Below are 27,657 nucleotides of genomic sequence, written 5' to 3' on the forward strand. Positions count from 1 at the left end.
TTTGTTCTTTGAATAATATTAGTAAGTTTATAGACATTTTTACAATATAAAAAGGGGCACCAATTCACATGAACCATCATGGCTTGGCTTTCTTTATCATTTTCCAACCACATTATGTCGGAGCCATTTTTAGAATATATATATATATATATACCTAAAAATCCAATGATATATATAATATACATGTATATAAATTGAATTGTAACTCTACCTATCCAGATCTTTCAGCTCACTCATAAATGTCATCAAATCTATTGCGATTGACGATTGAAATAAAAACAAAGTGAAAAAAAATGTAAATCAATACTGGATGATAAAAATGAAAATGTCAATTGTATTTTTCTTCTTACTTTTTTCTTATCTGCCCATTACAATGAATTGTGACCACCATATATGTTACTTGATCAGCATCTCTACTACGTTTTAAAGTTTGATTTAATACTTGAGCCTGCATATAAACCTTGTCTTGCGGTTTAAATGAACAAATTCAGTTTGAAACCCTTTAGCCCATAGTAGTCAAAAGTAAATTGTCTAACATGTGTAACTGGATTCTAGCAGTGCTTGGTGGGCGGAGCCAGAAATTTTTTTTTTTAGTGGAACCGTTCATTCAATACCTTTAGTTTTTTTTTGAGTACTTACATGTATAACAATCAAATATATCAAACCATTAACATATATATTAAACTAATTCTATTAAGCTGGTGTGGGCAACTGCTCACTAGCCACCATGTGGCGCTACACTGAACTCATTATAACTCGTTGAATCCTTCTATGTTCGTTTCTTATATGGGCGTTCGATGGGAGCGACCATCTTTCTTACTCGCTCTATTACGTATAATATGTTTTGCATCTTTTTACGTGCAATTATATCATTGCATGCAAATATGGTACCATGGCTACTAAGTTTTTCTCTCTCTTTATTGTTTGCACACGATTTCAAATGCACACGCTAAATGCAATATTACTGGGACACCCAAACAACTAATTTTGTCTCTTTCTATTTCTTTCTCGCTCTTCCCCTTCCGACCCTTCGATCCTTTTCAAACGGGAGTTAATGAAGGTCCTGGAGAATCCTAACGAGGTAAATAAGTAGCCAGATAGAGTATGGTTTTGTTTGAAGGAATTAAGGGGATTGTGTCCCTTGAGAAGGCTAGATTCAGGCAACTACAATATAGAAGTACTCAATTGTGACGATAAATTAGAAATGCGGCCGTCACTTGTTAAGATATATTTTCCCAATTTTCCCAACTATTATATATATATATATATATATATATATATATATATATAATCTTTTAGTATTTGCAGCTGAAAAAGCACACGCAGCGCTTAGTTTATTAAACAAAATTGCGGAAGTCAACAAATGCCAATCAAGATCACATGCAATAGAAAGGAAAAGAGCATCCCGATTGTATTCATTTTGGTTATCAAAGCAAAAGTTTCTTCGTAATCCAAACCATGAGTCTTTGAAAGATCCTGTTATATTTGGTTTTAAATATGTTATATTTGGTTTTAAATATCCACCAGCATCCAACAGCCTTTTTGTCTTTAGGCAGTTTTTTCGTGTGTGACATCCCAAGTATGATTATTGTGAAGAGCTCTAAGCACATCTTCCATGGCTTATAAGTAGCCAAAACACTGGACACATATTTCTTAAATAAATATACTGAGATCATGCATTACAATATGAAACTTCCTATGTTCGATTATGAAAGAGGACTTGAGTTTAATAGAATGAGGGAAACTAAAGAAGGCGATAGAAGCCAAGACATGTGATCCCTACTGCGACATGACACAGTTGTCCGTCCAGGTAATATTCGGTCCGGACTGAGAACGCCCCCATTTTTGGCAGAAGGAAAGAGATAAGGCAAGGACATAGTCAAGGCGAGGGGCTTGCCAAGAATCCCAACTCTGCAAACAGGCAGTGTGAAAGGTCACAGATGAAGCATATATATAACAGGGATCAGATGGAAGTAGCAGGGAGAAGTCACGAGGTGACGACAGCGCGAAGAGAATGGCGAACTAAACTAATTACACAGTCTCTGTGGGTAGTGGAATATTATTTTGTGTTGGGGAGCGTACCACCAAATGCAAGTGAACAAAAAATTGTCTCAGCTTCCCCCAGTGTTTCACACGTGAGAGAGAGATTGAGAGATCAGATGCTGCGGTCCTGTCCTTGGCCGATAAAAAAGACAGTATCTGTAAGTAACATCTTTTTCTGTATTATATTAAACTTTTAAGCACGCATCATGTGTAATGTCCTCGCGTCCCAAATAATGTAGAAAGCCTGAGTTGAGGGTATTTTGAAATGGAAAACCAGCGGAAACAGCACGATCAGGTGGGTTCTGTGAGGCTGCCATTCAAATTTCAGTGTGAGGAATTAGGACAAGAAGAAACACAGCATGGTTAAAGATAGTTTCAGAAGTTGCCTAACTGTGAAATTTCTGCTTCCGGTCATAAACAAAGCGGAGACTCCAGAGTTTCATCTGATCAAAGCCGAAAGAAACTACCACTCTTGAGCATGCTTTTCACAAAGATTTGTGTTTGTTTCATCACTTTAGCTATGGAAATCTACTGAATATGATGTTTTTTTGGCTGAGTGAAACAGACGGTAAGAGCCATTTTCTCTGTTAAAGCACTCAAAATCTTCTCTGCAACTGATCCAAAGCGGGTTACCTTGATACTTTCTCCCTTATAATGTAACAACGCTGGTACACTTTCATCAAGATTACTGTCACTCTTTGAGAATGAAACAAATATTTTGTCAAATCAAGGAATCTCAAAATACAGTGGCCCGAGAATGGAAGGAAGACAAGGAAGCTAGAGAAGAAGTTTTTCTTATTCCTCCTTTCCAGTAATCGTACGCTTTTCCTTACATTGGTGTGGGGGATAGATCGGCCAACCGTATGCGTGTTTGCTCGGAGGGATGCGGATCGCTTGGGAGGTGTTGGAAGTAGAACGACGTACGCTTCTCCCTTGATCCATGGCATCACGAAGGTCATGTCGCATCAAGCACTTCAATTTTGGCACCGATCAAACGCTGCAGCCCCAATCCTGCATGACCCACAGCTTGTCCTTCCAACGGTTGAATAATTGGAGGGAATTTTGATTTAAAGGATACGGTCTAGTCACAACCCTTAGCTTCGACGGCCCCACATATGAGATCCAAGGGTCGGACCCAATCTGTGATTTGTGAGAGATCTCAGACCTGTGTGAGATCCGACACCAAGTGCGGCTAAGGTTTGAGAGAGAGACTTACTCCAATAAAAGAGAGATAGAGAGCGAGCTGATAAAATGGAAATGCACAACAAAATTTGAGAACAAAAAGTTTCTTATATAAATCACAAAAACAAAATAAAAAGAACGAATTATAACAATAGTACAATAAAACAAAATAAGATCGGTCAAAAGAAGAACGAGAGTCACTCAAAAAGAAGAACGAGAGTCACCCAACAGCAAACAAAAGACGTCGCCTCACACAATCTAGCTAGCGATGAAAAGATACCCCTAAAGAGATAAAAGAGAGTTCATCTATCATGTCATCAAATAAGCCATGTCATCAAATAAGTCCCGATGGTAGGGGTTGGATATTTAAACCTACATTGGATCTGAAATCAATTCAGCCCAACTTTACAATAGGGAAAACGATAGCGCCTTAGCTATGCCTATATTAGAGGAGAAGAATTCACTTTTTTGAAAATATACATTCACATAAAACATGTTTCCACAACATGATTGTGGACAATGTTGCAGAGAATATTATGTGGTAATGTCCAAGTGTTTTTTTTTCATTTCTAAGAACATAAAAAAGCACACGGTTTTTCTTGGTCCACCTGAAACGTGCGGTCTGAAATAGTACCGAGCCTTTTGGCATTCGCAGTAGATCTCAAAACGTGAACGGTTTCGCATATCAGAAAACTTGATGTTTGCAATCCAGAAGCACCATCCATGCAAACACCGGACATCTAGGCCGAACAGTTTCTAGATGACGAACATTAGAAAGAGCCTGCCATTCAGATATATTAGACTTAGTAACCGTACATACACCATTACAGATCCATCCCAACATACGTCATTACCAACGCACCCGAGGTCACAAAAGACATTTCAGCCCCAAAGTCCCTCGGTCCCCGAGCGCACCCGACTTGACAGGACACCCGTACCCAGAAAAGGTCCCTGGCTCAAATGACCATCTTACTCTCGGAGTCTCTTTCCGACCGCGCCGACGACGCGAACCCGCACACGAAAAACCTGACCCTCTTGGCGCGCTCGGCCCACCTGGCTAGGGCCGACGACGACGTCGAAGCCACCGACGGCTCCCTCGACCCCAACGCCTCCTTCAGCCGGAAGTTCTCCCGCCTCAGCATCTCCATCTCCACCCCGAACCCACCACCACCGCTGGCCACCAGCGCAGCCTCTGCCCTCCTTCCACCACCGCCACCAGTACCATCACCCATCCTACCCAGGCATTCCCTGTTGCGTTTCTCGAGGCCGTACACTTGGGCCTGAAGGTCCTCCACCCGTCGGCTGAGCATGCACACCCGGTGGTCGTCCCTGAGTTTCAGCAGGCACCGGCCCAACTCCCCGACCTTCCGCTTCAGGAATACCACGTCCGCGATCAGACCCTTGTTTTCCTCCGTCACCGCCGCCACCCTGTACGAGAGCCGCCCGTTCTCGCCCAGCAGGATCAGCCGCTCCGACTCCAGCACCTCCAGCAGGCTCTGCTGCAGCTCGATCTTCCTGGCGGAGTCCCGCCCCGCGCTCCTCTCGCACTCCAGCTCGTGCCGCAGGAGATCCGCCTCCACCTGGTTCGCCACAGCCTCCACGACCAACAGGTCTGCCGCCTCCTCCCCATCGTCCTCGTCCTCCTCTCTGGTGCACAACCTCCGTTTTCTGCTGCTGCTACTGCTGCTAGTGGCCGTAGTGCAGCTGCTGTTCTCTTCAACAGTGTGGCAGGAGATGGCGGCACTGCTGCAGCAGCTGCCGATGCTGCTGCCCGCGTCCTCGTCCGAGTTGGCGTTGGTCGTGTCCGAGGTGCACGTCGCATGCTGCGTTTGGCTGCGGATGTGGGCGTACCGGTCGGCGAGGGAGAGATATCGGCGATAGACATCCTGAAGGAGGGTGAGGAGTTGAGGCCTTTTCCGGTAGTAAATCTCCGCCCTCCCCGCGAAAGAGTCCCCGCCGATGTCGTCCGTCGGGTCCAACGACACCTCCTGCATCCTCCGGTCCAGCTCTGCACCAAAGCATGTTCCCTCCGCTCATCAGAAGGGCAGAAACGGAAAGCCAAAAAGCACCACGGATGAAAAATCGGACCGCGCAACCGGACCAGGCAAAGGTCGACATTCTGATCACGTTGGCCGGACGGCCAAGCCTGGCCGACCCTGACACGGACATAATGGGAGGCAAAGTTTTACTCCAGAGGCGCTCTGCAAGGATCTCAACCTACAGGAGCCTACAGATCGGCAAATCTCGGTAAAAGCGACGCGGTAGTCGGGAAATGACAAATCAGAAATAATTAGACGACCGGAACTTTTTTCAGACTCGCAGTTATAGAATAAAATTCACGCGGCTCGAGGAACGGCATTAGTGACGAATGCAGTGAGCAGGTGAAACGGTAAGAAGCAGGAGCAATAAAGGGCAGAGACTATCTTTAATTTGCTGATAAGTGAACATGGATTTTTGGGGACCATAAATGGGACCATGAAAATTTAAGAAACATAATAGAAAGAGAAGATATCCCACTTGCCGTTCTCGGCACAAAATCAACGTCATATTCAAGATTTTTGGTCCTCACAAGTTTTCCAGAATACGTCTTAAATGCATTTCCCTGCACCAAGAACTGCATCAGACTGTGCTTCTGCAGGCAATGGAGTCGATTCAGAGTATGATTGCAGTGACAGGGAAGGGGTCAATAAGATCAAAATCGAGAAAAGAAGACAATAACTTCTCTTAGAGATGACAGCAAAATGCTCCGGAAGGTCAGAGTTAAACGGGAGCTTCATTTAAGTCAAGGAACACTAATTCGATTAACAGGAAAAAAATGGCACATCTCCATTTAGTGCATACTAGTGACGCAAAATGTTTCCGACCAGTTGATCTTTCTTTTACGTGGAAACCGCTCGACACTCGAAATAAACGCGTTCAAATCGCTAACTTGTTACTCTCTGTATAAATTTGGCCGTTTAAGGATTTGTCACCTCTGGGTGAAAATACCTAAATCTGTTCATGTAAAACAAAATAAAAAATAATAATATATAGAGATTAAATTTAACACATATCTCAACACCCAAAGTTTTACCTTCTATCTTGGTCCTTATAGTCATAAATTTTGGGCATTCATCTTTGTTCTTAAGAACACTTGAAACTACCAAACAACCTATAGATTGGATGTTTAAGACTAAAAATTGTATACATAAATGAACACAATTTGTCAATTGAAACGTATGTTTACCTTCAACACAGAATGCTACACAATTACCAATAAGACCAAATAGCCAATGACAACGACCAATGACGAATAGTACATCTGGCTAACATAACGTAAGGAAGAAGGGAAGCAGGTGAAAAGGGAAAGCAAGGAACCGTCACACCGCAAAGAGCAATCTGGTTGGATAGAATTGCGAAGAGAGCTGATCTAGCCGAAGGCGACGGCTGCATGCCCCCACTGTTCAGAAAACGTCGTCACTCGGCCAGTGGGAGGACGCAATGAGACGCAATCAGAACACGAAAAAAGACACAACCGGCCTGAAAACGATAGAACGCGGCCGTTCCTGACCAACATGCCAACTTGCCCCTAAAACTACACCCCTACCCACCAAACCTAAGCATTGAAGCCTATCATTCATACCCGGCTAGAGATGGCTCAACTAGTTGCTTATCAAACCAGACCAAGACCCACTAAATTCCTGACCTACAATTAGGGTAAGAGTCTACTAGCATGTACCCACTAAATAAGTAAATTCCAATTTGAAATTCTTGTTGTATCTGATTGAGTTTTAGGGACATTTAGTGCGTGCTAACTCGGAAATTAAGGGCCTTCATAAACTCCTTCCATATAAAGGGCAAAGTTTTTAATCTCAATCTTAAATTTGTTGATATGAAACGCCCACTTACCACATTAAAAGAAATCAAATTCTTATACTGTCACACAAGCAAACACACTGTTACCTAGTCCATTTCTTAGAAAAGAAAAACGAGAGAGCAGTACCGTGAATATCTGACAAAACAGTAAACTGCGGTACACAGTGCACACAACACACTCAAAGTAATGTGTGCTGTTAGGGGAAGGGAAAGGGAGCAGCAGCCCTTGTTGTCATTTGGCTGGCAGCTGAAGAGAGGGTCAAGTCTGGCAGTATGGCAGCAATCAAATAAATGAACCAAACCTACTTAGAGGAGGGGAATTAAATGGGGAGCAGGGTAAAGTTGCAACCAGGCGTCCATTTTAATCTACAGGCTTGTTGGTATGTACCATAATCCAGAGCTACGGATACAAAACGAAGATAATGACCAGCCAGAAGGCACGCAGTAACACAGGACTGGGCTTCCTTGGATTCCAAGCTTCCTCTGTCATGTTGGATCTGACTCAGATCCAAAGTTCAGATTCTGAATCAGTATTAGGAATGGATTTTGGATCTGGACTGGTAGAATGGGCCTCCCAATAATTTCTTCTCACAACAGGGGAACGAGACGAGAGCGAAATTTACCCAACCATGGGAATTTGGTTCGACCTGACAACCGAAGTGCTGTGCCAGTGCATCTATCGAAGCAAAATGCAGAAGAACTATAATGGCTTTATACATTTTTTTGGATAAAGAAGTTAGCTGAAACTAAACACGAAGTCTGCAGATAGGATAATTTTACACTCCACAGCTTTGAAAAGCAAAAAAAAAAGGAACAGGAAAAACGGGGAGGGAATCCAAGGGAACAATTTTCTGAACATTCCCCCGAGCTAAACACTCCCTAAACGAAGCAGGAAACAAGAAGCTCGGAAAACGCTTGCTTCAAGAAGGAAATGCCCCGGAAGAAAGTATCCACGAATCGAGAAACGGACCCTCCCGAGCCGAGGACATTTCCGTCCATTCGCGACGGCCACAGCTGATACCAGGCAAACCGCGCCGAGAAACATGAACCTCTAATAGACGCGAAGAAGGATAGAGATAAAAGAAACGAAAGCGCGAGAAGAAAAGAGGGAGGAGGCCGGCGGCGGTGAGAAAGAGAAAGGCAAGAAGAATACCGACCGTTGATGGAGGACTGCAGCCAGCATGGCTTGGAGGAAACCTGAGAATTCCGCCGCCGGCGCATCTGTAGGAAGTCGACGCTCATCTCTCACACTGCCAGACGACTTAAAGAGAGAGAAACGAGAGAGAGAGAGGGCGTGGGGAGCGCAACTCGGAAGCCGACGAGAATACCGAAAAACTGAGAACAAGAGGAGGAGGACGACTAGGAGGGGAGATGAGGGGAAAAAGGAAGAAGAGGGGACGATCGAGAGCGAAAGCACGATCCCGATAGGCGAGATCGTACGGTCAATAATGATCGGAGGGCCCGAGATTCGAAATTCGTATTATAAAGTAAAAAAAAAAGAGTTATTGGCGATATGACGGAATTGCCCGTCGAGCGTGTCGGCCAGCGCCGCGAGGGAAACCCGGAAAGGGACAAAAGGTGACAGTCCCCAGTGGGACGCCGCTAGGGACATCATTCTGCAGCACCATGCGACAAGTGGGGAGCGCCACTGGGTCGAGCTGGACCGTAGCAGTGACTCGGGATAATCCGATTTTCCACCGAGAAATATCCGATACGATAGTTCTAGGACATTTTGCTTAGTTTATTTGGTTGCTTTGTCGACTCTTTGTGCAGCCTCAGCAACATGACCTCCTAATATTTTCTAAATGATATGTATTAGTGGGTATTTGAAGCGACTGCAATATATCTAAGGAGACTTTGAAGAAATTCTCCACTTTATCATCTGTTTCTTGAACTTTGTGTTTCCTTTTCATGCTGTGCGCAGCTAGGGCGATTAAAATAAGCTATTGATTCTGCTATGAAACCGACAATATACGTACCCTTATATTAAGGATGACTTCGAATACAACTAAGAAGTTAGACATGAACTCAATTGAAAATTAACTATAAAAGGTATATGTACAGTATTGTCTATATATATATATATATATATATATATATATAGAGAGAGAGAGAGAGAGGGAGAGAGAGAGAGAGAGATTAGTGTAACAAAGTTTCATGGACCAAGCTCAGCTGAGTATCTTTCAAGGCCTTTTATATGGGACAGTTGATGGTCTTACTTGAGAATTAGGCTCACATTATACCTGATGCAATTTTCATGATTACGTGTCTCTGCATGCTAAGCGCACACACGTGACTTATGTAGATTGATGTAGAAATGAGACCAACATGCACATCGAATTTTCGTGCTTAGTGTAATTGAAACCATTACAAACATTAAAATAACATTTGCACGTTGATCATTCGTTTGGGTAAATTTTCAAAATCATGTAACGTCAGGCATGCATTAATTAATTTTCTTAAACCATATGGTTAGAAAAAATAGTAATCTTGGGTCTTTCTTTCAAATTGAATGGAATAACATTCCACTCGAGAACCGGATATCCGGGTCGGAAGAAAACTGCCGGAGGCCGAGTCGGAGATGCCGCGCGTAGGATTTGAAATTTGAAAAGAAAATTCAACCTTTTTTTAGTTTAATTGTTTTTTTTTTTTCCTTTTTATTCCTTTCCCCCTCCGTGGCGATAATAACGAAGAGGAAGGCAGAGGGAGCGGAAAAGGAAAGGGATAAATGGGGAAAGGGACGAGTTAGGAGACGCGTTGCGGTTCAGATCGACGCACGGAAACGACGACTACGAGCGCACACGAAAACAAACGTTTTCTTTATATTCCATCTACACATTCGTCCGTAGTACCAAATTTTTCTTCTTCCTCATGATCAATCCGCGGGTTTCATTTTCATATCCGATCATTCTTCCGTGTTGGTTGCCCTCGTCTTCCGGATTGGCAAGTTTCCTTCTTGGCTTTCGGATTTGATTTTATTTAATTAGAAATCTAAACCCAAATTCAACAGTAAAAGGTTAAATTGAAGCCGAATACTAAGAATAAAGAAGGTAGGGCAAATGCAATCATTCCAAGGCAACGCTTTCGTAAGTGGTAACGAGGAGAGTCTCCGTCCTTTTTCGTTTCTCTTTTTCCCTTTTCTCTTTATATTTTTCTGATCCTGTTTATCGCCAAGACATGTCGATCGGAAATCAGCTGGAAAATCGATTGTTTCGATGGACGGTCGAGCGAGAGAGAGACGGCCATAGTGATTTTGTAGTTCTTCCAAAATCAAAAGGTGGCCAGTACAGCAGCGTCCACGAAACCGGCGGAAATAAATTTTGCTGCTCGGCATTTTCTTTGGTGGAACAGAAAAAGTTGGGGGATAACGGCTCGGACGCTGTCAAGTATTTTTCCTCCACCATCTTCCAAAGTTTGAGATTCAAATTCTCAGCCCCTCTTGGTATGACATTTAAGTTGAATAATGTATTATATGTATACCGCCAAAACTTTGGAAGTGTATATTCTTAAGATTTTGCACTACGGGAGGTTTTCCTGGTTAAACGTTTTTAAAAAATGACTCTTATTAGAGATCTATGTTTTTGTCTCTCTTTTGACAATGTAAAGACGTTGAGTTCTTATCATCACGAAATGTGATGGCATGGAGAGACGACGAGGCGATGGACGCATGTTTCTTTGGATATTGCAGCTGCCCTGCCGGAGCAATATTAGCCACAATTAGTCGAAAGCCACGCCTGCCGTCCTTTTCATCTTTCATGGCATCTTCCCTCGTTCTCGCAAGCTGCTTCCCTCGAAATTGACGTTGTGTAGTATGGGCCCAGCACAGTCCGTTTTAATAATGGTCATGGTCGTCGTGTTTGCACCACTATTTTAGTAGTATATGCAGACCTGATTTTCTGGGAAGCCCAGAAGTTTGACAGTAAAATTTCAGGGATAAAGAACCATTTTGTGAGATGATGCAATTTGTTTTTCGGAATGATACGGCTTGCTGGCTCATGCGTTCCCACTTACATTTGTAGTTCAAGATATTTTTATGTTAAAAAACTAAGCGTGAGTTGTAGTATTATTTTATTTAGGTGGAGAGTGAAAGAGAAAATGGAGAGAGGAAGCGGGAAGCGGCAAGCGGCAGGGCGGTGCGTGTGGGCAACTGCCCACACGGATCCAAAAAATATTATGTTTATATTGATATTTTTTAGCAATTTTTCTTATTTACACATTTTACTCCTTAAAAATTTAAAATTTTAGATTATTGCCTCTTAACAAAAAAGTTCTGGGTCTGTCCCTAAAAAGAGGATGGAAGACAAAGGGTTAGAGAATTTGGTTTAATAACAGGAGCTCTCACACACACACACATATATAGCACATAAAGGAAGCAATAGCAACAATTTATGTTACAGTGACAATTTATGGCATTTTTAGCAATGGCTTGTCATGTTTTTAGTAATGGTTTATAGTATACTTGTCACAGCTTTTAAATATTTAACTATCCAGCGACAAGTAGATTTCAATTTTCATAATATATATGAGACATATGTTTTGAATACTAACAGGACTCCATCACAGAGTGTTTGATAAAAAAGAAAAGCCTTGTGTTCTTCAAACTTTGATTTACTGCAACACATGCTTTATAAACATTGTCTTGTATGAAGAAAGATGTGATCATAGATGCTTTTCCCAAATTCAACAAACAAAAGCTGGACGTAATGATATCATGTTTCTTGAAAGTATGACATGATGTTCTCAGAACATTTATTCGAAGACGTTACGGAACACGCATCTAAATTTCTCCATATCCTTTGCTCCACCAATCACACAAAGTATGTGGTCCTAAATCACAGAATCAACAGTAAAATCTATACGAATACACTCATGTTGTTCAGTACTCTTTTATGCCAATGCTTTTATAAAGATGTAAAGTTCTTCAACCTCTGTAGTTGTATGCAGCAGAGCTCTACCAGCTAGTAAAACAACAATTACATAATTAATAAGATTCAGGGATTATGGTAAGACAGGCTCAAATGCTTGTAAGGCTATCACAAAATGGTTTTCCCACACCTGAGCCCTGTAGTACTTTACGGCGGTGCTGCTATTGACCTCCATCACCAAACGGTAGTGCACTCCTGATGCCTGCAGCTGCTGCGCCTCCACCACGGCCGAGAATTCAAACTGTGTCTGCATCCCCTTGTTGTACTCGGTTACGGCGAATTTGCCTATGTCTTGAACATGGTCATCGTTCTTCACATCCTCAATCTGTTGCCAGCCGCCGGTAGTAGAAGCGGCACCGACGAACGTTAAAGAAGTTAATAAACAAAGAAGCGAGGGGACGAAGCGAAGACCCTTCATGCTTCTTCTGGTCTAGCTCGGTGAATGAATAAGCCGCATATAGTTCAAAACTAACTCCAGTTCATAGAGCTGAATTTAACAAATTTGAAATGCAAGATATGAATAGCCATATGGTGTAACTTGTTCTTAATGGCAGTTTTCCTTTTTCCTCCCTTGAATCATTAGGCGAAATTACCTCACCTAAAGTTGATGGCTTCATGTCGGAGCAGGTACCTCACACAGCCTGCATGGCAAGGTAGGGCGCCATGCTTGTGTATGGACGGTTCACATACTTCACTTTGAATTCTCGATTCACTGATTTTTGTGCCTTTTCTTCACCTGCCATCGAGACTGTTCTAAGTGACATGCACTAGCGTTGTAAGCCCAGTCCGATTTGTCAGCTCTGAGGCACTGTTAGGCACTGATAGCAGATGTAGACCAGCGAGGAACTACAACCTACTAAGTGTTACATGGGCTATAAGCTGCTAAGAGGTAAGATTTAGGGTCGCAAGTGGTCGATCTAGAATATATATATATATATATATATATATATATGTATGTGTGTGTGTGAGAGGTCCAATTTTGAGTTGGCCTTTGAAGGGAGGTCGTTTGATGTTTAGAACGCTTTGTGAATGTCTAATGAATCTGTTTTAAAATTGAAGCAGATACATTGAGTATAGTATATTGAATCTATTATAATTTTAAGTCAAATTCAAAGAATATTAAAACACTACTCCTAATGCCAAAGTGTCGCCAATGTATTTTGTTGTCCTTGATCTCATCCGTTTGCCGCTTTTGTCAAATGTGATCATCCATTCTATGTCTTTACAATGAAAAAATTCCTCCCAAGTTGTGGGAACTTAGGCGGGGCTTAGTGTTAATTGATGTCAAACTTTATAAACCATGCCGAGCTTTATATATCAATCAGGTGCCAAGGGTTGGATCTCCTTCTCCAGCCAGCTATCGGGTTTCCTGCAAGCCGGATCCAGTTTACAAGCGTAGTTTTCTGCATGGAGAAGCTTACAAGCATGTAAAGGGTAGACGGAGCCTCTTAAGAAAAGAGGGGGAAAACTACGAAAAGAAATAGAGAAACCACATAAAGCTGCCTCGTGATTTTAGTCGGTCATCAAGGCAAAATAAAACCTAAGCTTAGTAGCGAGGTCAAAGCAAATTCTAAATTCTGAATGTTTGGGTTGATATCGTTGAAGAAGAGGAGATCCAATTGTTGGTTTACCTTTGGCCTTGCTCTTTATCCAAGACAAAGATTCCTTTTTTCCTCGGTAACATTCAACTTAACACGAGGGGATGGGGCATTTTTAGTGTAAAGAAGCTATATGACCTCATAAACAAAAGAGAATGAATATTTTATTGAAGGCACAATTTTTTAGTTCAACCAGAAAGTGGGAAAACTTTTGCCTTTCTGACACCGTATATTGTATATATTATATAGAAGTTGAAAGTTAGGATAATCAGATCCAGAAAGTACTCAAAATCCCAAGGGATGAGTGACCCTCGGTGAGGTGGCTGGACTCTAAGTCCTGGGTTTCCCTCAGCCACTTTATGTCTGGCCCCGTCATGGCGTATCTCACGCCTGACTGCGCTCATCATCCCGACTCAACACGACTATTGGCTCAGTTACGCTCATTCCTTGCACCGACTCCATGCAAAGAAATTTAAACATAACGACGCAAAAAGGAAATTTTATTTACGGTTTGGAGAACGTCTGTCGAAGTTTGGCCTTTCATCACAATTCCAACTTTTTCAGAATGATTCTCTGTATTCTCCTTTTTGGTTGGAACGAATACTCACCATTGATTTCTATTTGCCCACGAGACGGTTCATCCTGTTTCACAACGTAAGTCATCGAGCATTTGCTTTACAAAATTGATATTTCTAAGGGCTATGATCATGTTAAGTGAAACTTTCTTGAGGCTTCTGTATCACATCTTGGTTTTCATCCCATATGGATCCATAAAATTATGCTACGTGTTAAAATGCCTCAGATTCTATTCTCAGTAACGAGAAAGAAGGGGAAAATTTTGACAGCGAAAAAGGGCTGAGACAAAGTGATCCTCTCTCATGTTTCTTGTTTTTGATTGCTATGGACATGTTGACAAACAAACTTAAGTCAGGTGTGAGGAGAAATATTATTGAAACTCCCATTCTTGCTAGCGAAATAGTTGGTGTAAATTCAACGGTGTTTGCCGATGATATCTTAATGCTTTAGAAAGCCTTCCGTAAATCTCCAAGAATATACCAATGCTGTTTCTATGAGCTTTACTGTGGGGTTGGCATATGAGCTTTACTGTGGGGTTGGCATGCATGTCAATGTTAGATAAATCCCTTTCTATTTCCCATTTAACATAGAGAAGAGGGATATTGACTTTGTTGCTCAGCAATGTCAATGGAGAAGTGGTTTTCCTTTAAAATATATTGGTTTTCCCCTTTTACCATTCCCCTTGGGGGTTTTCGGGCATCCATTGTAACGCCCCAAATAGTTTAGTCCCGTATTGAAGATTATGAGAGATCTTCAAGGGTTTATAAAGGGGGTCACTGATGAGAAGATTGTCTTAGTTTCTAGCCTTTTTAGGTTTAAAGCGCCTTAAGGAGGGTGGATTGTAACCCCCCAAAAAGTATAGTCCCATATTTAAGATTGTGAAAGATCTTCAAAGGTTTATAAAGGGGGTCATTGATGAGAGATTGTTTTGGTTCTTATTTTTTTTAGGTTTGGAACTGAAACTACTAAGGGGTGAGTTGGGATCCGTCGAACAAGGGGCCTGAGACCATGAGTGTTTTTAAGTTTGGAGCTGAAACTGCTGGGGAAGGCCTGAGCCCATGAGTGATTATGCTCAAAGAATTTGAGGTAGGTTCATGAAACAATATGTTACAGGAATCCAAGTTGGGCAGTTTTACTGAAAAGTAACAATGTGTTACTGGTGCCAAACACCCTCTGTCTTCTTGGAATGGTCATATTCTTAAAGCTCAAAGTAAGTTTGAGTATTTGGAAACGGAGATTAGTCTCCTATCCTGGCAGGTTATGCCTAGTAACATGATTAAATTTCTTAGGGCCTACTCAGAATCTCAGCATAAGCCTTATTTAGTTTCTTGGAATGCTCTTATGTTTGCCTCACATGGAAGGTGGAGTTGGCCTTAGAAATATCAAAGAATCTAGCACTGCATACCTTAGCCTTTTAGGCATGTGTGGCTTATCACTGATCAATGCCTGTTGTCCTCAAAAAGATCTGAATATCTATTCAGGAAGAGCATATGGGATGCGAGAATTTCTAAATCTTGTTCTCCAATATGGAAAGATTAATAAGACGCTGAAGAAAGATCAGTAAAGAAGTTGTCTGACATGTTAAGGATGGATCTGTAGCTCAGTTCTGGCTTGATCCTTGGAAGGGAGATGGGTTGATAAGCGTGGAAAATTTTGCAGGGGTAAGCTCTGATCTGAAAGGAGGCTGTTGTTATGTATGCTGATTACTTTCCTAGATGGGCAGGTATTGAGCCAGTGCTTTCCGGATGCAGAACTGCTTTGAATAGTGGTAACGATGAGTTGATTTGAAAGTCTGATCCTCCGCCAGTGATCATCAACGGAAATCAGATATGCCATGGGGTGGGGTCTAAAGAGCCTTCTATGAAGTGGAGAAAGTTTATTGGCTTCCCTAAACCAATTTCTAGAGGCTGTTGGTTTTCTTCTATAGCTGGCTTTGACAGGTTACCCGCAGAAGCTAGAATTGAGAGGATGGGATATGCACTGGCATCAAGATGCATTCTTTGCTAGTCTTGTACGGAAGATCAAAGTCACATGTTTTTTAAATGTCAATATGCTGATAATATATGGATATATGTAATGGGTTGGTATGGTATAAAACATTTTTTTGAGAACAGATTTATGTTCAGTATGGCCTTGAGAGTTCAATTCTGCTATAAAGAGCTGTGTGCATGCTGGATCATCAGTTTTATGAAAGATCTTCTGATGACTTTGGGTTTTTCATAATCAGGCATTTCACCAGGGTGTTCGAAGGCAGCAAGTGTAGCTAAGACGGAAGTCTGGAATCTGATTTCTGAAATACTTCTGACTCATTCCAGGCCTGATGACGCTGATTTAGCAATTTACACTGTGGTTGATGACAATTATCTTCAGGCTTCAGCCTTTTCTGGAAAGCATCTACTTGTCCTGACTGGTTACTTGAAGTGGCTGCTACACAACCAAAAGGGGACAAGCTTTATGCTGGTATTATGTGGTTTCAGGGAAACGCAGTTTATGAGGAAGTATCTAAGATGTTTTCTTGGAGGCATCTGTTGAAGTGTCCTCTACTGAAACAGATCTTTGAGACTGGTTCTTCTAAACAACCCACTAAGATTAGTTCCAATTGTAAACACTGGAAATGGTTCATTCGATCAAAGGTTGGAAGTGGTTTATTGCAACACCCTTCAAGAGAGGGCTGTCGGCAAGGCTCCAATTGGCTTTCAGTCTATGATCAGCCCATTTTTGATGAGATCTTTAGGCTGATTGCTGGTCATAATTGAGATGATCAGCGTTATTTTGATCTTGTGATTTCTCTCTCTTGCACATATCTGTATTGATTCTTCTGTATTCTCTCATAAGTTCATTCAATACAAAAACGTTATTAATAGAAATCAAGTTTCAATTGAATTAGGACATGGTCTTACGCACACACCCCATTAAACAAGGTTCCGGCCAGGGTCGGGCCCAGTCATGCCTGCGTTTTGAACCTACGTGAGACATCTATTCCCTTGGCAGAGAACGGGCGATGCAACAGTTTCTGTACTTGAAGATCCAAAGAGACATTGCCCCGTTTTCCTTTGTCAGATGCTTTACAGTATCAACTAAATTGTAATGTATGTACCGTTTATAGGGGTGGAGGGAGCATTCTGGAGGGAGGATTTTTTTACATCAAACGGTCGAAGGAACTTATCCAAGTAAGGCCAAACTAAACCTGAATCCAAAAAATACATTACACAACTAAAAATTTTCATAATTTTTTTTTTTCAATTAATTGGGATGGGCCACGGCCTAGGTGGGTCCCTCCACCCTTCCCGTTTGCACTCCATAAGCATAGCGCCAATAAAAAACAACCGAGCTTTTACTGGCCCATCAGCTCTCCACAACTACACTATGCCCGTTAAAAGACAGGTTTTTCTACTTGAAACTCGTTACTCTCAATAGAGCCTAGGGCCTAGAACTACTTCACCAAGCGAAGAAAAAAGGTCCCCACAAAGACCGGTTTTGAACTCAGATTGACGCCGGTGTAGAAGGTCCTCCGCGAACCCAGCCGCTTAAATCAGCGCTAGATCCCACAGTATGATTCTCTGATAAGGCACAAAAAATTAGGAAGCAGCAAAGGATCATCACGACAAACAAGAGTCGTCGTCGCCAGCTTCATTTTCTTCGCAGGCTTCCGAGTCCAACTAAATAGACAAAAATGACTATTTTCATGATGCTAAAACTTAGCCTTGTCAGAGGAGGATTGGATTTTGGGTTGCATTACCGAATCCAAAATGATTGGAATTTCGAATGAAGTGCTGCTTATATGCATGAAAGAATTTACGAAGGCAAGTGACGTCGGAAGTCACAAATACGCAAAAGATAAAGGAAGAAAATGGCTTTGAAGGAATCAGACGGATGAAAAAAAGCAAACACATTGCAAGGAAGCGTCTCTCATTTCAGCCAATTTTCAGAATCGGATTCGCATCGTGCTTGAATTTTCTGTTAATGATTAAAATCTTGTTGAGTTTACTTGACTGCCCATCTGCCGTTATTCGAGTGCCCCTTAAATTATTTTTCAACTCTCAATTGGCTTTTCAAATATGAAAAAGTTAACTCAAATGTAACTTATAGCAATGTGAAAGATAAATAATTAAATATGCAAATACATATATGTTTTACCTTTGCCGAAGTACAAACTAAATGTATTTATGGACTTTAGAAAACTATATAATTTATGTGTTATTTTGGCTTTGTTTATAAATTGGAAGAAAAAAAGTTCTATTTCTCATTTTATTGTTGTTAAAATTACATAGCGTCGCATTGAGGTTAAACAATAAGAAAATGTTTTCAGATTTTCTCTTAACAAAAATACTGACAGAACAAGTCCAGGACACTAAAATATTTATTGAAGGTCTTTTTGAAAACGCGCTAATAAGTACAGGTTTCAAAATATTAAAATGCAAAAAATATAAGAACATATCAAAACTACAAAAACAAATACTAATAAATCTTCAAAACTGTATTCAATTTCATAAGAACGTAAGATTTGCAGCTATACTTTTATATGATACTACATGCCAAACAACATTTATTTTATCTATTACTAAGTCATTTTAACTAGGAGCTACTTGTGCCTCTCGGCGCAAATATTCCCGTAAATTGAAGAAAAATAAGTACAAACTGAGGAGAGAATCAAGAAACTTCACGGGTAAAAATCTGAAAAGGAGATATAATGTCAAGAACAAGAAATGACCAAGAAGCACAAAGAAGATGTGATGCTCCTACAAATCTACCGTCCCGTGTAAGATTTATCGCGTTAACTAATGAAACCTTGAGAATAGCTCGGCAAAAGCAACTCGAGCTTGACTGGACAGTTACATGTTGAGCTCGAGCTCGACTCAATTAAGGTTCGACAAACTCATTTAAATAGAATTGATATTCATCGTTACGTGTTGAGCTCGAGCTCAACTCGATTAAAGCTCGACAAACTAGTTTGAATAGAATTGATATTCATTGTTATGTGTTGAGCTCAAGTTCGACTCGAATAAGGCTCGACAAACTCGTAAACTTGTTTAATATATCGATTTGATTAAAGTTCGACAAACTCGATTAAGGTTTGACCTCGAATCGGTAATTACGTGTTGAGTTCGAACTTAACTTGATTATTTAAACGAGTTGACTCATGAACTCGAGACCCATCAGACTCTTTAGCGTGTCGTTTTCTCCTCTTGAAGATTCATATTTCAGTTCGAACTTGGATGTGGGTTCACCATGATGTAGTCATATCCAAGAAATTCACATTTAAAGCGATTGGTCTTTTGGATCACCAGAAAGAACGTCGATCCATTTTCGGATTCTTCCAATTTGAAGGTTGATCCTTGGTATAGATACCATATAGATCATACTTACATAAGATATCGACACCATATTACATTGTTAAAGGGTGTTTAATTAAATATATCTAATCAGATGCAGGTAGATGTGAGTTATTTTGAGCAATTGCTGGCACCAGTCTATAAAATCTGCATGATTTATTCATTGGTATCTTCATAATTTTCTTCTAATATTCGTATATATCTATGTATTCCTTAAAATTTAGAACTTAAACTACCAGTGCGCTTTACAAATTTGTCACTTCGCTAGTAATCCGATCCATTTACGTCTGTGATCTCTGTTTTTTATTTTAATACAAGTAAAAAAAAAAAAAACACTAATAAGAAAACGACTAAGTAGGTTATATGTTAGCTTACATTTACAGCGATAAGCATGTCACGTATTAATGGGCCCACACTCGGATGTCCTTATCCAAAAGACACAGCCAATTGGACACGTATACTCTCTAAATTACGAGGTTACCCTTTTCTCATGAAGATATGGTTCTCAAGACGGATCCGAATTTTTTCTTCTTGCTTTCAGTTCTCGAGACGACGCTGGATAAATCCATGATCCAAATGAGTTTTTTGTTTTCCTTTTACTTTTTAACGATAACTTTTGGAGTAGCTGTAGTTGGAAATCCATTTTGAGTGCGACTATCCTTCCAAAATAACGATTTGGGTCCAAATCTCGTTGTACTAAATCCATGGAAAAGGAATACATTAGTTTCCGAGGCCAAGAATTAGAAGGAGATCTAGAAAACTCCAGTCCAAATAAAACCATTTGATTTTCTTAACAATTCCAATCCACAAAGAACAAAAGAAGGTGGATCTTCGAATTTTGCAATACCTTATAGGTGGCGACGTAAATGGTTGAATTTGAGTCAGTTTCATCTTTTAGTGAATCCAATTTGGCGGACCTTTTGTGATTGGATTTGGATCTGAATTCAGACTTGAATTATAAGCCCGATTTTTAATGCCAATTTCGGGTTAAACCAAGCATAAGGTCTGACGTTTATATGTAACTGGTTTCAGATCCTTATCAGGTTCTAGTAGAACATCAGACTAGGATATGGTTTGATTAATGAACCCGAATTTGACGAGTAACTGGATCTGAATTTCTTTATTAAGTCGGTCGAAATGGATTGCAAAATCGGATCATATTTATGTTCGGGCTTTGTGGTACCCCGGTGGCGCTTTCGTTATTCCGTTGGAACGCAAGGCGTTTTAGTCCTGGCCTCATTCTTCCCACGCTCCCACTAGGCCAAGCTACTCTTCCCGCTCATAAATACGGTTTTCTTTTTACGGCGGGGATTTCTAGCGGGAGTGGTGATCAGAGCAGAACTAAGAATGGAGGTGGGAGCGGCGTCCTGCGGTGCTGTGGCCCGGAAGCCGTGGCTTTCGGCTATCGTACCGGCGAAAAGATCCCGGGAACTAGTCGTGAGGGCTGCCAGCCAGGTAAGGTCGGAACGTCGAGAGAGGCGGCCGCAGAATGTTGCCGGTGAATTCTACGTCGGTAAGGCTAGTTTTCCTCTTTTAAGGTCTATAGAAGCTACTTCGCGATGACATCGGTGATCTCTCTTGCTTGATCGCTCTCGTGTGTGTTTGTACATGTTTGTGCGTGGTGCTTTTTCTTTTCTGCGGAAAATCCAGAATCTTATTGAATTTCACCCAGGGCTGCCAAAAGTTGGAAAATCTTATGCTGTAGGTGGCAAAAACAAGTTTTGGATAATATCCGGATAAGTTTGTTAGTTCAATGAATATTTGGACACATTGATTGGTGAAAATATGGAGCTGAAGGAAGGATGCATGTAGTGTATTACGAGTTATTTCTGAAATTCCGGGTTTTCTGGTTGCCGACAACAAGGGCTCTGGATTTGTCCCGTGTTGACTTTGGGTCCAAACTTATTGAAGATAAATGATTTCGTCGCCTGGGAAACACGCAGTTCAAGAATCGTTTGGTCTACTGTGGTTTCTGAAAAGCATGGTTTGAACAAAGAGTACACCTGCAACCAGGTAGTCCGTCATCCGCGCTGGAACAATTCTTAGTTTTCTAAATTTGCATCTTGCAAACTGGATATTTCAATTAGAATTTTTGTTAATAATAAATCCTCAAAATCATTCAATAGGTAATATATATATATATATATATATATATATATATATGAAAAAAGTTACCGAACTAGTGTTGTGATAAAATTATGACGTTTTCAAAGTTTAATACAAGATAGAGAAAAGCCTTTTCGGGTAGAATCATGTCCCAAAATATTGTTTGGGGCTATGCTTCCATCTTATCTATGTTTACCTTGATTAAATGGTTTATCGATTTTTTCCTATGAATCAGCTTCTTCTATCAACTTTGTTTCTTAGATTGAGTCCAACTGGTTACGTTTATTTTTTTCTGAAATTTTGCAGACCACAAGTGCATAGATTGTGACACCTGCCGATGGATGGCTCCGGTAATCTACAATAGACAAATGTGCTCATATCAGTAATTTGTCTTCGTTTCTTCTGGATGGAACTTTTTCATCTTATCTTAAAATTGTTTTGCAGCAAGTTTTTGTTCAGATAGATGGGCAATCTGCAGTGTATAAACAACCGAGCTCAGAGGAAGAAAGACTAAATGCTCTTCAGGTTTTATTTATTCCCCAAAGTTCTATATAAATCAGTGGTTAAATAACAATAGGTGTGTTGACTGGATTTCTTACAGTTCCATATGGACAGGCCTGCTGATGCTGGCATGTACGTAGATATGTTTTAGCTTTATGAAGTTATTGCTTTTGTATTATGAGAATTAGCAACCATGTCAACACATAGGAATGTGAAGGATTTGGATTTAAATGATCTAAGTATATGGGAAATTGGATGTGGCAGGACTCATGATGGCCAAAAAACCCAAATTTTCAAACCTACAATCTAACCATTTGCTGCCTCACAGACACAGGATTTGAAATTTAACACTGAATTATTAAAGGATACCTGTTCACAGATGAGGTCATCTTCTGCTTTATATTTGTCCTTCCAAGTATTGCGATTGAAATCAACTGCTCCTGTTCTAATTTCATGTGTGGACTTTCTCTGCCTTAATCTCATGATACAGTGGTATCAAGGTTAGGCTGACAAAAACCGAAAACAGTCATGTCTTATCTACATTGCTTGCTCTCTGAGTATTATCTTTTTGGTTTCTAGATTTCAGTATAAGTGTGAGTTTTACATGGCACCACAAAAGATTGTAAAATTAGTTCTGTCATTATGAAATATTACGAGCTCTGGATTAAATCTCACATAGTAGTAATGTGGTCTAAGTTTCCCTCTTTCTTTGCTCACAGGCACTGCTTAGCTGTCCTACGAATTCAATTCATACTGAACATGCTCCGTCTGATATAATTGAGGCACAAAAAACATTCCCTCTTCCAATAAATGAGGAGAATCTTCCGGTAAAGTTTAACTTTTATGTGTTAATATTTAGAGTTCATGTCGTCAATCTGTTAGTCTATATTTCTAGCTATATACTATGTATGTTTTCTTCAGCATCGGTTGCTCTATGGATTTTCTGATATCTGGTATCCTGCATTCTTTTGTGAGAACTAAAAGGAAAAAAATTGCAACTATACCCATGTTTTGCTATAAAATATTTATGAGGATTGAATTCCTTAATTCTTCCTTCCAGTCATTTTCATTTATCTATCAATTTTTCACAGGGCGTATATGATTGTGGTTATCATAGTGAAAGATCCTATGGAGCAACTTCATATTTGATTGTTCACCCAAAAGGGAACATCCTTGTTGACAGGTAAAGTTAGGAACCAAAAGGATGATATTTTCAACCATTAATTTGAATGTCAATATTCATCCATAGCCAGCATATGGTACCACTGAAAACTAATGTAGAAGAGACTAGAGAGTCTGGGAATTAGCTGAAGGATCAAGATAGCAGTTGTATATGAAATCGGCCAGAAGGCCTGTCTTTATAGGATTTATGAAGCTAGACTGGGTTGGCAACTGACTCACTGCATAACAATTTTGCTGAAAAATGACCAAAAACCTTCGGTGTATTGGTCATTTCCAGTGTGATTCTAAAGTTGATGTGGTTCATCCTGCAGTCCGCGTTACACAGAGCGACTAGCATATAACATTGAGAAGCTTGGTGGAGCAAGATACATGTTCCTTAGTCACAAGTATGGCAATGTTCTTGTCCTTTCTGCTGCTGACTACTTTAAAACAAAGATTAAGATCTGAACTGACTGACTTTGAAAACCAGAGATGATGTGGCGGATCACAACAAGTGGTCAAGACGGTTGAAGTGCGACAGAATTCTGCATGCATCTGACGTAAGTGCCTTCCAACATTTTTAATTTCTTCATATATGTAGAATCAAGGAACTGTTCGAGGGTGGTCTCTAATGCCTTTATCCTGAATTAGTTGGTGTATGAGCACCAATTTTGCCACTGAGAGTGACATTCTTCTGCCCATTAACAACTTAATTTGGGTGCATATTTCCACCTTCAGTTTTGGTTGATTGCTGTCCAATTGAATTTTCCCCTAATTGTTGCCTGTTGACATTTCAATCCAAACTAGGCAGAGCGGTTCTGTTTACTTTGCTTTACTTCTGTCATTTTGCACTCTATGTTTGACTTTGACTTGACCATGTTCCCTTCCAGATAGAAGTCTCAACTGCTGATGTAGAAATGCAGCTATATGGGGATGGCCCTTGGAGCATTGGTCCTGATTTTGACCTCGTACACACTCCTGGGCATTCTTGTGTAAGTAGTATCATCAATTTGTTGGTTGAAATTACATTGTTAAACTATCAGGTCTTGTTTGCGCCTCTCTTCCCTGCCCCTAACCTCCCTTTTTCTTGCTCTCTTTGGGTAAAGATTTTTTTTTTAAAAAAAATAACCGAATCTGAGTTAGTGGAGTAGTGACTCAAAACAAGATGAGCTAGGGATTACAACAGGTGCTGGGGAATATGATCGTTGTCTTCATGCATAATGGACAAACCTAGTATCTCAAACTCGCAAGTTGAGTTCAGCTCAAATATGTCGAAGTTCTAAATTTGTGTTGGTCATGCTCAATCACCTTTGCTGTTTAACAGTAAACACTGACCGCATGGAACTTCAGTGAAATGCTAGTGCTACTTTGTTTGTGCTAAGGCATAAATATGAATGGACATGCATATGAACGATTTCAGAATTGGCATCAGTATCTTCCTTTTGCATGCATAAAAACCTGCTGAACCATAAAATATTGTGTGGTTGCACTCAATTTTTGTATAACATATTAGGCTTTGCTAGATAATATCCATTTTGAAAGGTTTTGTATGTTGTAAAGAAATCAATTTGGGTGGCGGCAATTTCTGCAAATGAACTGCCTAAAAAATCTTACTGAACAGTGTATGAACCCATAAAACTTCTGTCTCGATCTCAGATATCTAGAAGTTCAGAAAATCATATTCATTCCTTTGAACCACATCATTAGGAAGCAGTGACCGAGTTTTTTTTTTCCCATAAAACATAATGCCAGGGCTCTGTCTGCTTGTTCTACAAACCACTAAAGGTTTTGTTTACTGGTGATCACCTTGCTCGCACGGCTGAATCAGAACTCAGCATCTTTGAGCAGTACAACAAAGATTCAGGTACGGAAGTTGCTATACTGTTGACTCCTTTCCCATATGCCTTTTTTTTTTTTAATATATAATCTCTATGCTTTGGCAGTTGCTACACAATTGAGGAGCGTAAGTAAACTACTGGATTTGGACTTCAGGTGGATCTTACCAGGTAGCTTTTTTTTCTTTTTACTTGTATAGCATCAAAAATGAAATTTGTGCGAGCCAAACATTTTCAATTTTTCGCTGGAATTGTTTTGAGAGTTTGCGAAGTTGGATTTATTTTCCTAGGACTCTTCCACCAGGAGTTCGAGGTTGGTAGCCAGCTTTTTGCTAAGAACTTTTTGTCGTAGTGCAGGCCACGGAAGGCGAACAGAATTTCAAGACGTGCACGAAAAAAATTTGGTTCTTAGAGCCTTTCTGGATGGGAAGCAACACTCCTAGCACGTGACTCACCAATGGTGCATGTGGGTCGTGTAAATCCCATCCTGAGGAAGAATAGATCATATCTTTTTCAGGTTCATGGAGGTGTACATACGGTGTAATTTGTCTTCTCAAAATTGGCCGTTAAGCACCGAAGTTGTAGCTGTTTTAGCATATTCTCACGAGGTATGCACACGAAGTTGTCACTACTTTAATATTTGCTACATGATTGCGTACCGTGTACATAAGTGCAAATATGTAGAAGAAATTTTTTTAGTTGGAAATATCGCTACATCTACTTGCTTAGATGGATGCAAAATGTCAAAAGCATGAAAATTAGATGCCTAAAGGGTTTTTGCGAACCAAGATAGTTAAGGCTGCTTAGTTGAAATTCTTACGTATTTAAACTACATCTTTAATTTTCATGGTTCTTTATGTTGAGACCAGATCTTTTAGTTTCCAACTCTATATAATTGACCAGCAAGTGTTCATACGGTTATGCAACCAAGACAATCATGTTGTTCCGTATCTCACGCAAACATAGATAGGTTTTCGAAGCTTAGTAATGCCAACAGAACTAAACTTGTCTTTTTGCGCCTGTACAATAGCGTTTTCCACAACACGCTTGTTCCAGCGAGAGACTAACTTTGGTCAAACTATATTTTACAGCGTCTAAGTCTTCAATTGTTGCCTAAATCGAGGGAAAAAAATTGTAAGTCACATGCTAATATCATCACCAGAAGAGCGGACAGAGATGTGGATGATGTATTTAGAATTATTATATCCGATGTAAGTAGTTATCTCCCAATACGTCCAATGGCATCCTCATGGATGAGGTCGATGCAGATGATGCGTCGATCATAAAGGCAATGCAATTCTAGCCGGATGGCAACAGTCCATCAAGCCAAGATAGGTAGTCTATAAATGATAGGACCTAAAGCGAAAATACACCTCTTCGTTTTTTTGCTGGCCAACACCGGACTGCATAATTAAGACGTTGTAACACATTACAAAAATATAATGTGAACGAGTCTTTAATTTATGTGGTCATGAGCCAAATCGACCATGAAACAAAAAAATAAAATGTCAACAACTCAGAAATATCAAAAACTCAAATTACCTAATTAGACTTGCACAGTCGACAAATGCAAAAACGAAAAGTAGATTTCAGCTGAGAAAATCTTATCCAAATACGTCCAAAGTGCGATCAAAAGTCAGAGCAGAAGCTCCACAAATGAAATCTTGAGAAAACCAGCTAATAATGTCAAGAATCTGAAGCCTCCAACCAAAATAACCTAACCAACTATTAATTGTGTTGTGGACTGTTTCCTGAACATCAATAGAAATAAAAAAATATAATTGATTAATTTAAAATATAAAAAATGCCTAGAGCATGAAGTGATCAATAAATTTTCATAGATTAACTCGAAGAAGGCTCAGAGCAATATTTTCTGCCGAATTTTATTTGAATCTTGATTAGGTCTTGATTCTTTACGTAGAGCCCATTTATAACTTTATATCTGGCTTAGCCTTTGAAAATACAAATTTTATTTCAGACTCGGATCTCTCATCTCGGTTAACAATCTTACTGAAAAAAAAAATCATTTGTATTTAAAATGATTGATTCTTTGAATCAGTTATAAATAACTTTGATATACTCTGCAATCCATCGATTCAAAATCCCATTCTTTTTCAAAGAATCATGTAGATTACATTTAGATAAATTGCAAATACTAACCCTACATTTTTTATTGAGAAGAACATTGTTTTTTTTTTGTTTTTGAAAAAAAAAACATTTCTACAACATATGATCCAATAACACAATATTTTCACTTTAAAACCTAACTATGTGTTCCGCAATTTACTCAATAGAGTGGTTTCATTTACCCTACATTTCTTTATCAAAATTTTGAAACTATAATTCAGGACCCTCAAGAAAAATTCATGGCTGTGCCTCTGAGTCTATATATATAAACCATACAACTCACTGAGCATATCGTCGAGCATTGGCCACTCCTCAGGAGGGAACAAGGCCAGAGGTAGTCAACTGTAGCCATGGGTTGGCTGAGTCATCCATGGAGCAGGCTCATGAACGCATGAACCTGGCTATATGAGTCATA

The 27,657-nt window shown here is 40.1% G+C and overlaps 3 protein-coding genes across 6 annotated transcripts in view; 1 reads left to right on the forward strand and 2 right to left on the reverse strand.

Moving 5' to 3' along the window:
* The window catches only part of LOC116261361 (uncharacterized), a 90,034-nt gene that overhangs the window by 49,132 nt on the left and 13,245 nt on the right, over positions 1–27,657 (forward strand). The window contains exons 2-12 of one of the 4 annotated variants that reach the window (XM_050079724.1): positions 20,859–21,025; positions 21,925–21,968; positions 22,063–22,143; positions 22,839–22,946; positions 23,211–23,302; positions 23,613–23,687; positions 23,771–23,840; positions 24,171–24,272; positions 25,033–25,144; positions 25,224–25,286; positions 25,473–25,821. In XM_050079724.1, the coding sequence (XP_049935681.1) occupies positions 20,860–21,025; positions 21,925–21,968; positions 22,063–22,143; positions 22,839–22,946; positions 23,211–23,302; positions 23,613–23,687; positions 23,771–23,840; positions 24,171–24,272; positions 25,033–25,144; positions 25,224–25,286; positions 25,473–25,558 (999 nt within the window). In that variant the 5' untranslated portion in view covers position 20,859 and the 3' untranslated portion in view covers positions 25,559–25,821. Of the gene's footprint in view, positions 1–20,799; positions 21,026–21,924; positions 21,969–22,062; positions 22,144–22,838; positions 22,947–23,210; positions 23,303–23,612; positions 23,688–23,770; positions 23,841–24,170; positions 24,273–25,032; positions 25,145–25,223; positions 25,287–25,472; positions 25,822–27,657 lie in introns of those variants that run through there. The other 3 variants (XM_031640084.2, XM_050079725.1, XM_031640086.2) reach the window with 3 other exon arrangements.
* Positions 3,987–8,455, reverse strand: LOC116261216 (kinase-interacting family protein). Its single transcript, XM_031639868.2, has 2 exons — positions 8,238–8,455; positions 3,987–5,233 (listed from the first exon to the last, which is right to left on the reverse strand). Exons 1-2 carry the CDS (start codon positions 8,320–8,322, stop codon positions 4,182–4,184), a joined length of 1,137 nt encoding a protein of 378 aa, XP_031495728.1. The 5' UTR covers positions 8,323–8,455; the 3' UTR covers positions 3,987–4,181.
* LOC116260589 (cysteine proteinase inhibitor 1-like) lies at positions 11,830–12,423 on the reverse strand. The gene is made up of 2 exons (XM_031639041.1): positions 12,136–12,423; positions 11,830–11,907 (listed from the first exon to the last, which is right to left on the reverse strand). Exons 1-2 carry the CDS (start codon positions 12,421–12,423, stop codon positions 11,830–11,832), a joined length of 366 nt encoding a protein of 121 aa, XP_031494901.1.

The sequence above is a fragment of the Nymphaea colorata genome, chromosome 9 (assembly GCF_008831285.2).
Source record: "Nymphaea colorata isolate Beijing-Zhang1983 chromosome 9, ASM883128v2, whole genome shotgun sequence".
Taxonomy (NCBI): Eukaryota; Viridiplantae; Streptophyta; class Magnoliopsida; order Nymphaeales; family Nymphaeaceae; genus Nymphaea; species Nymphaea colorata.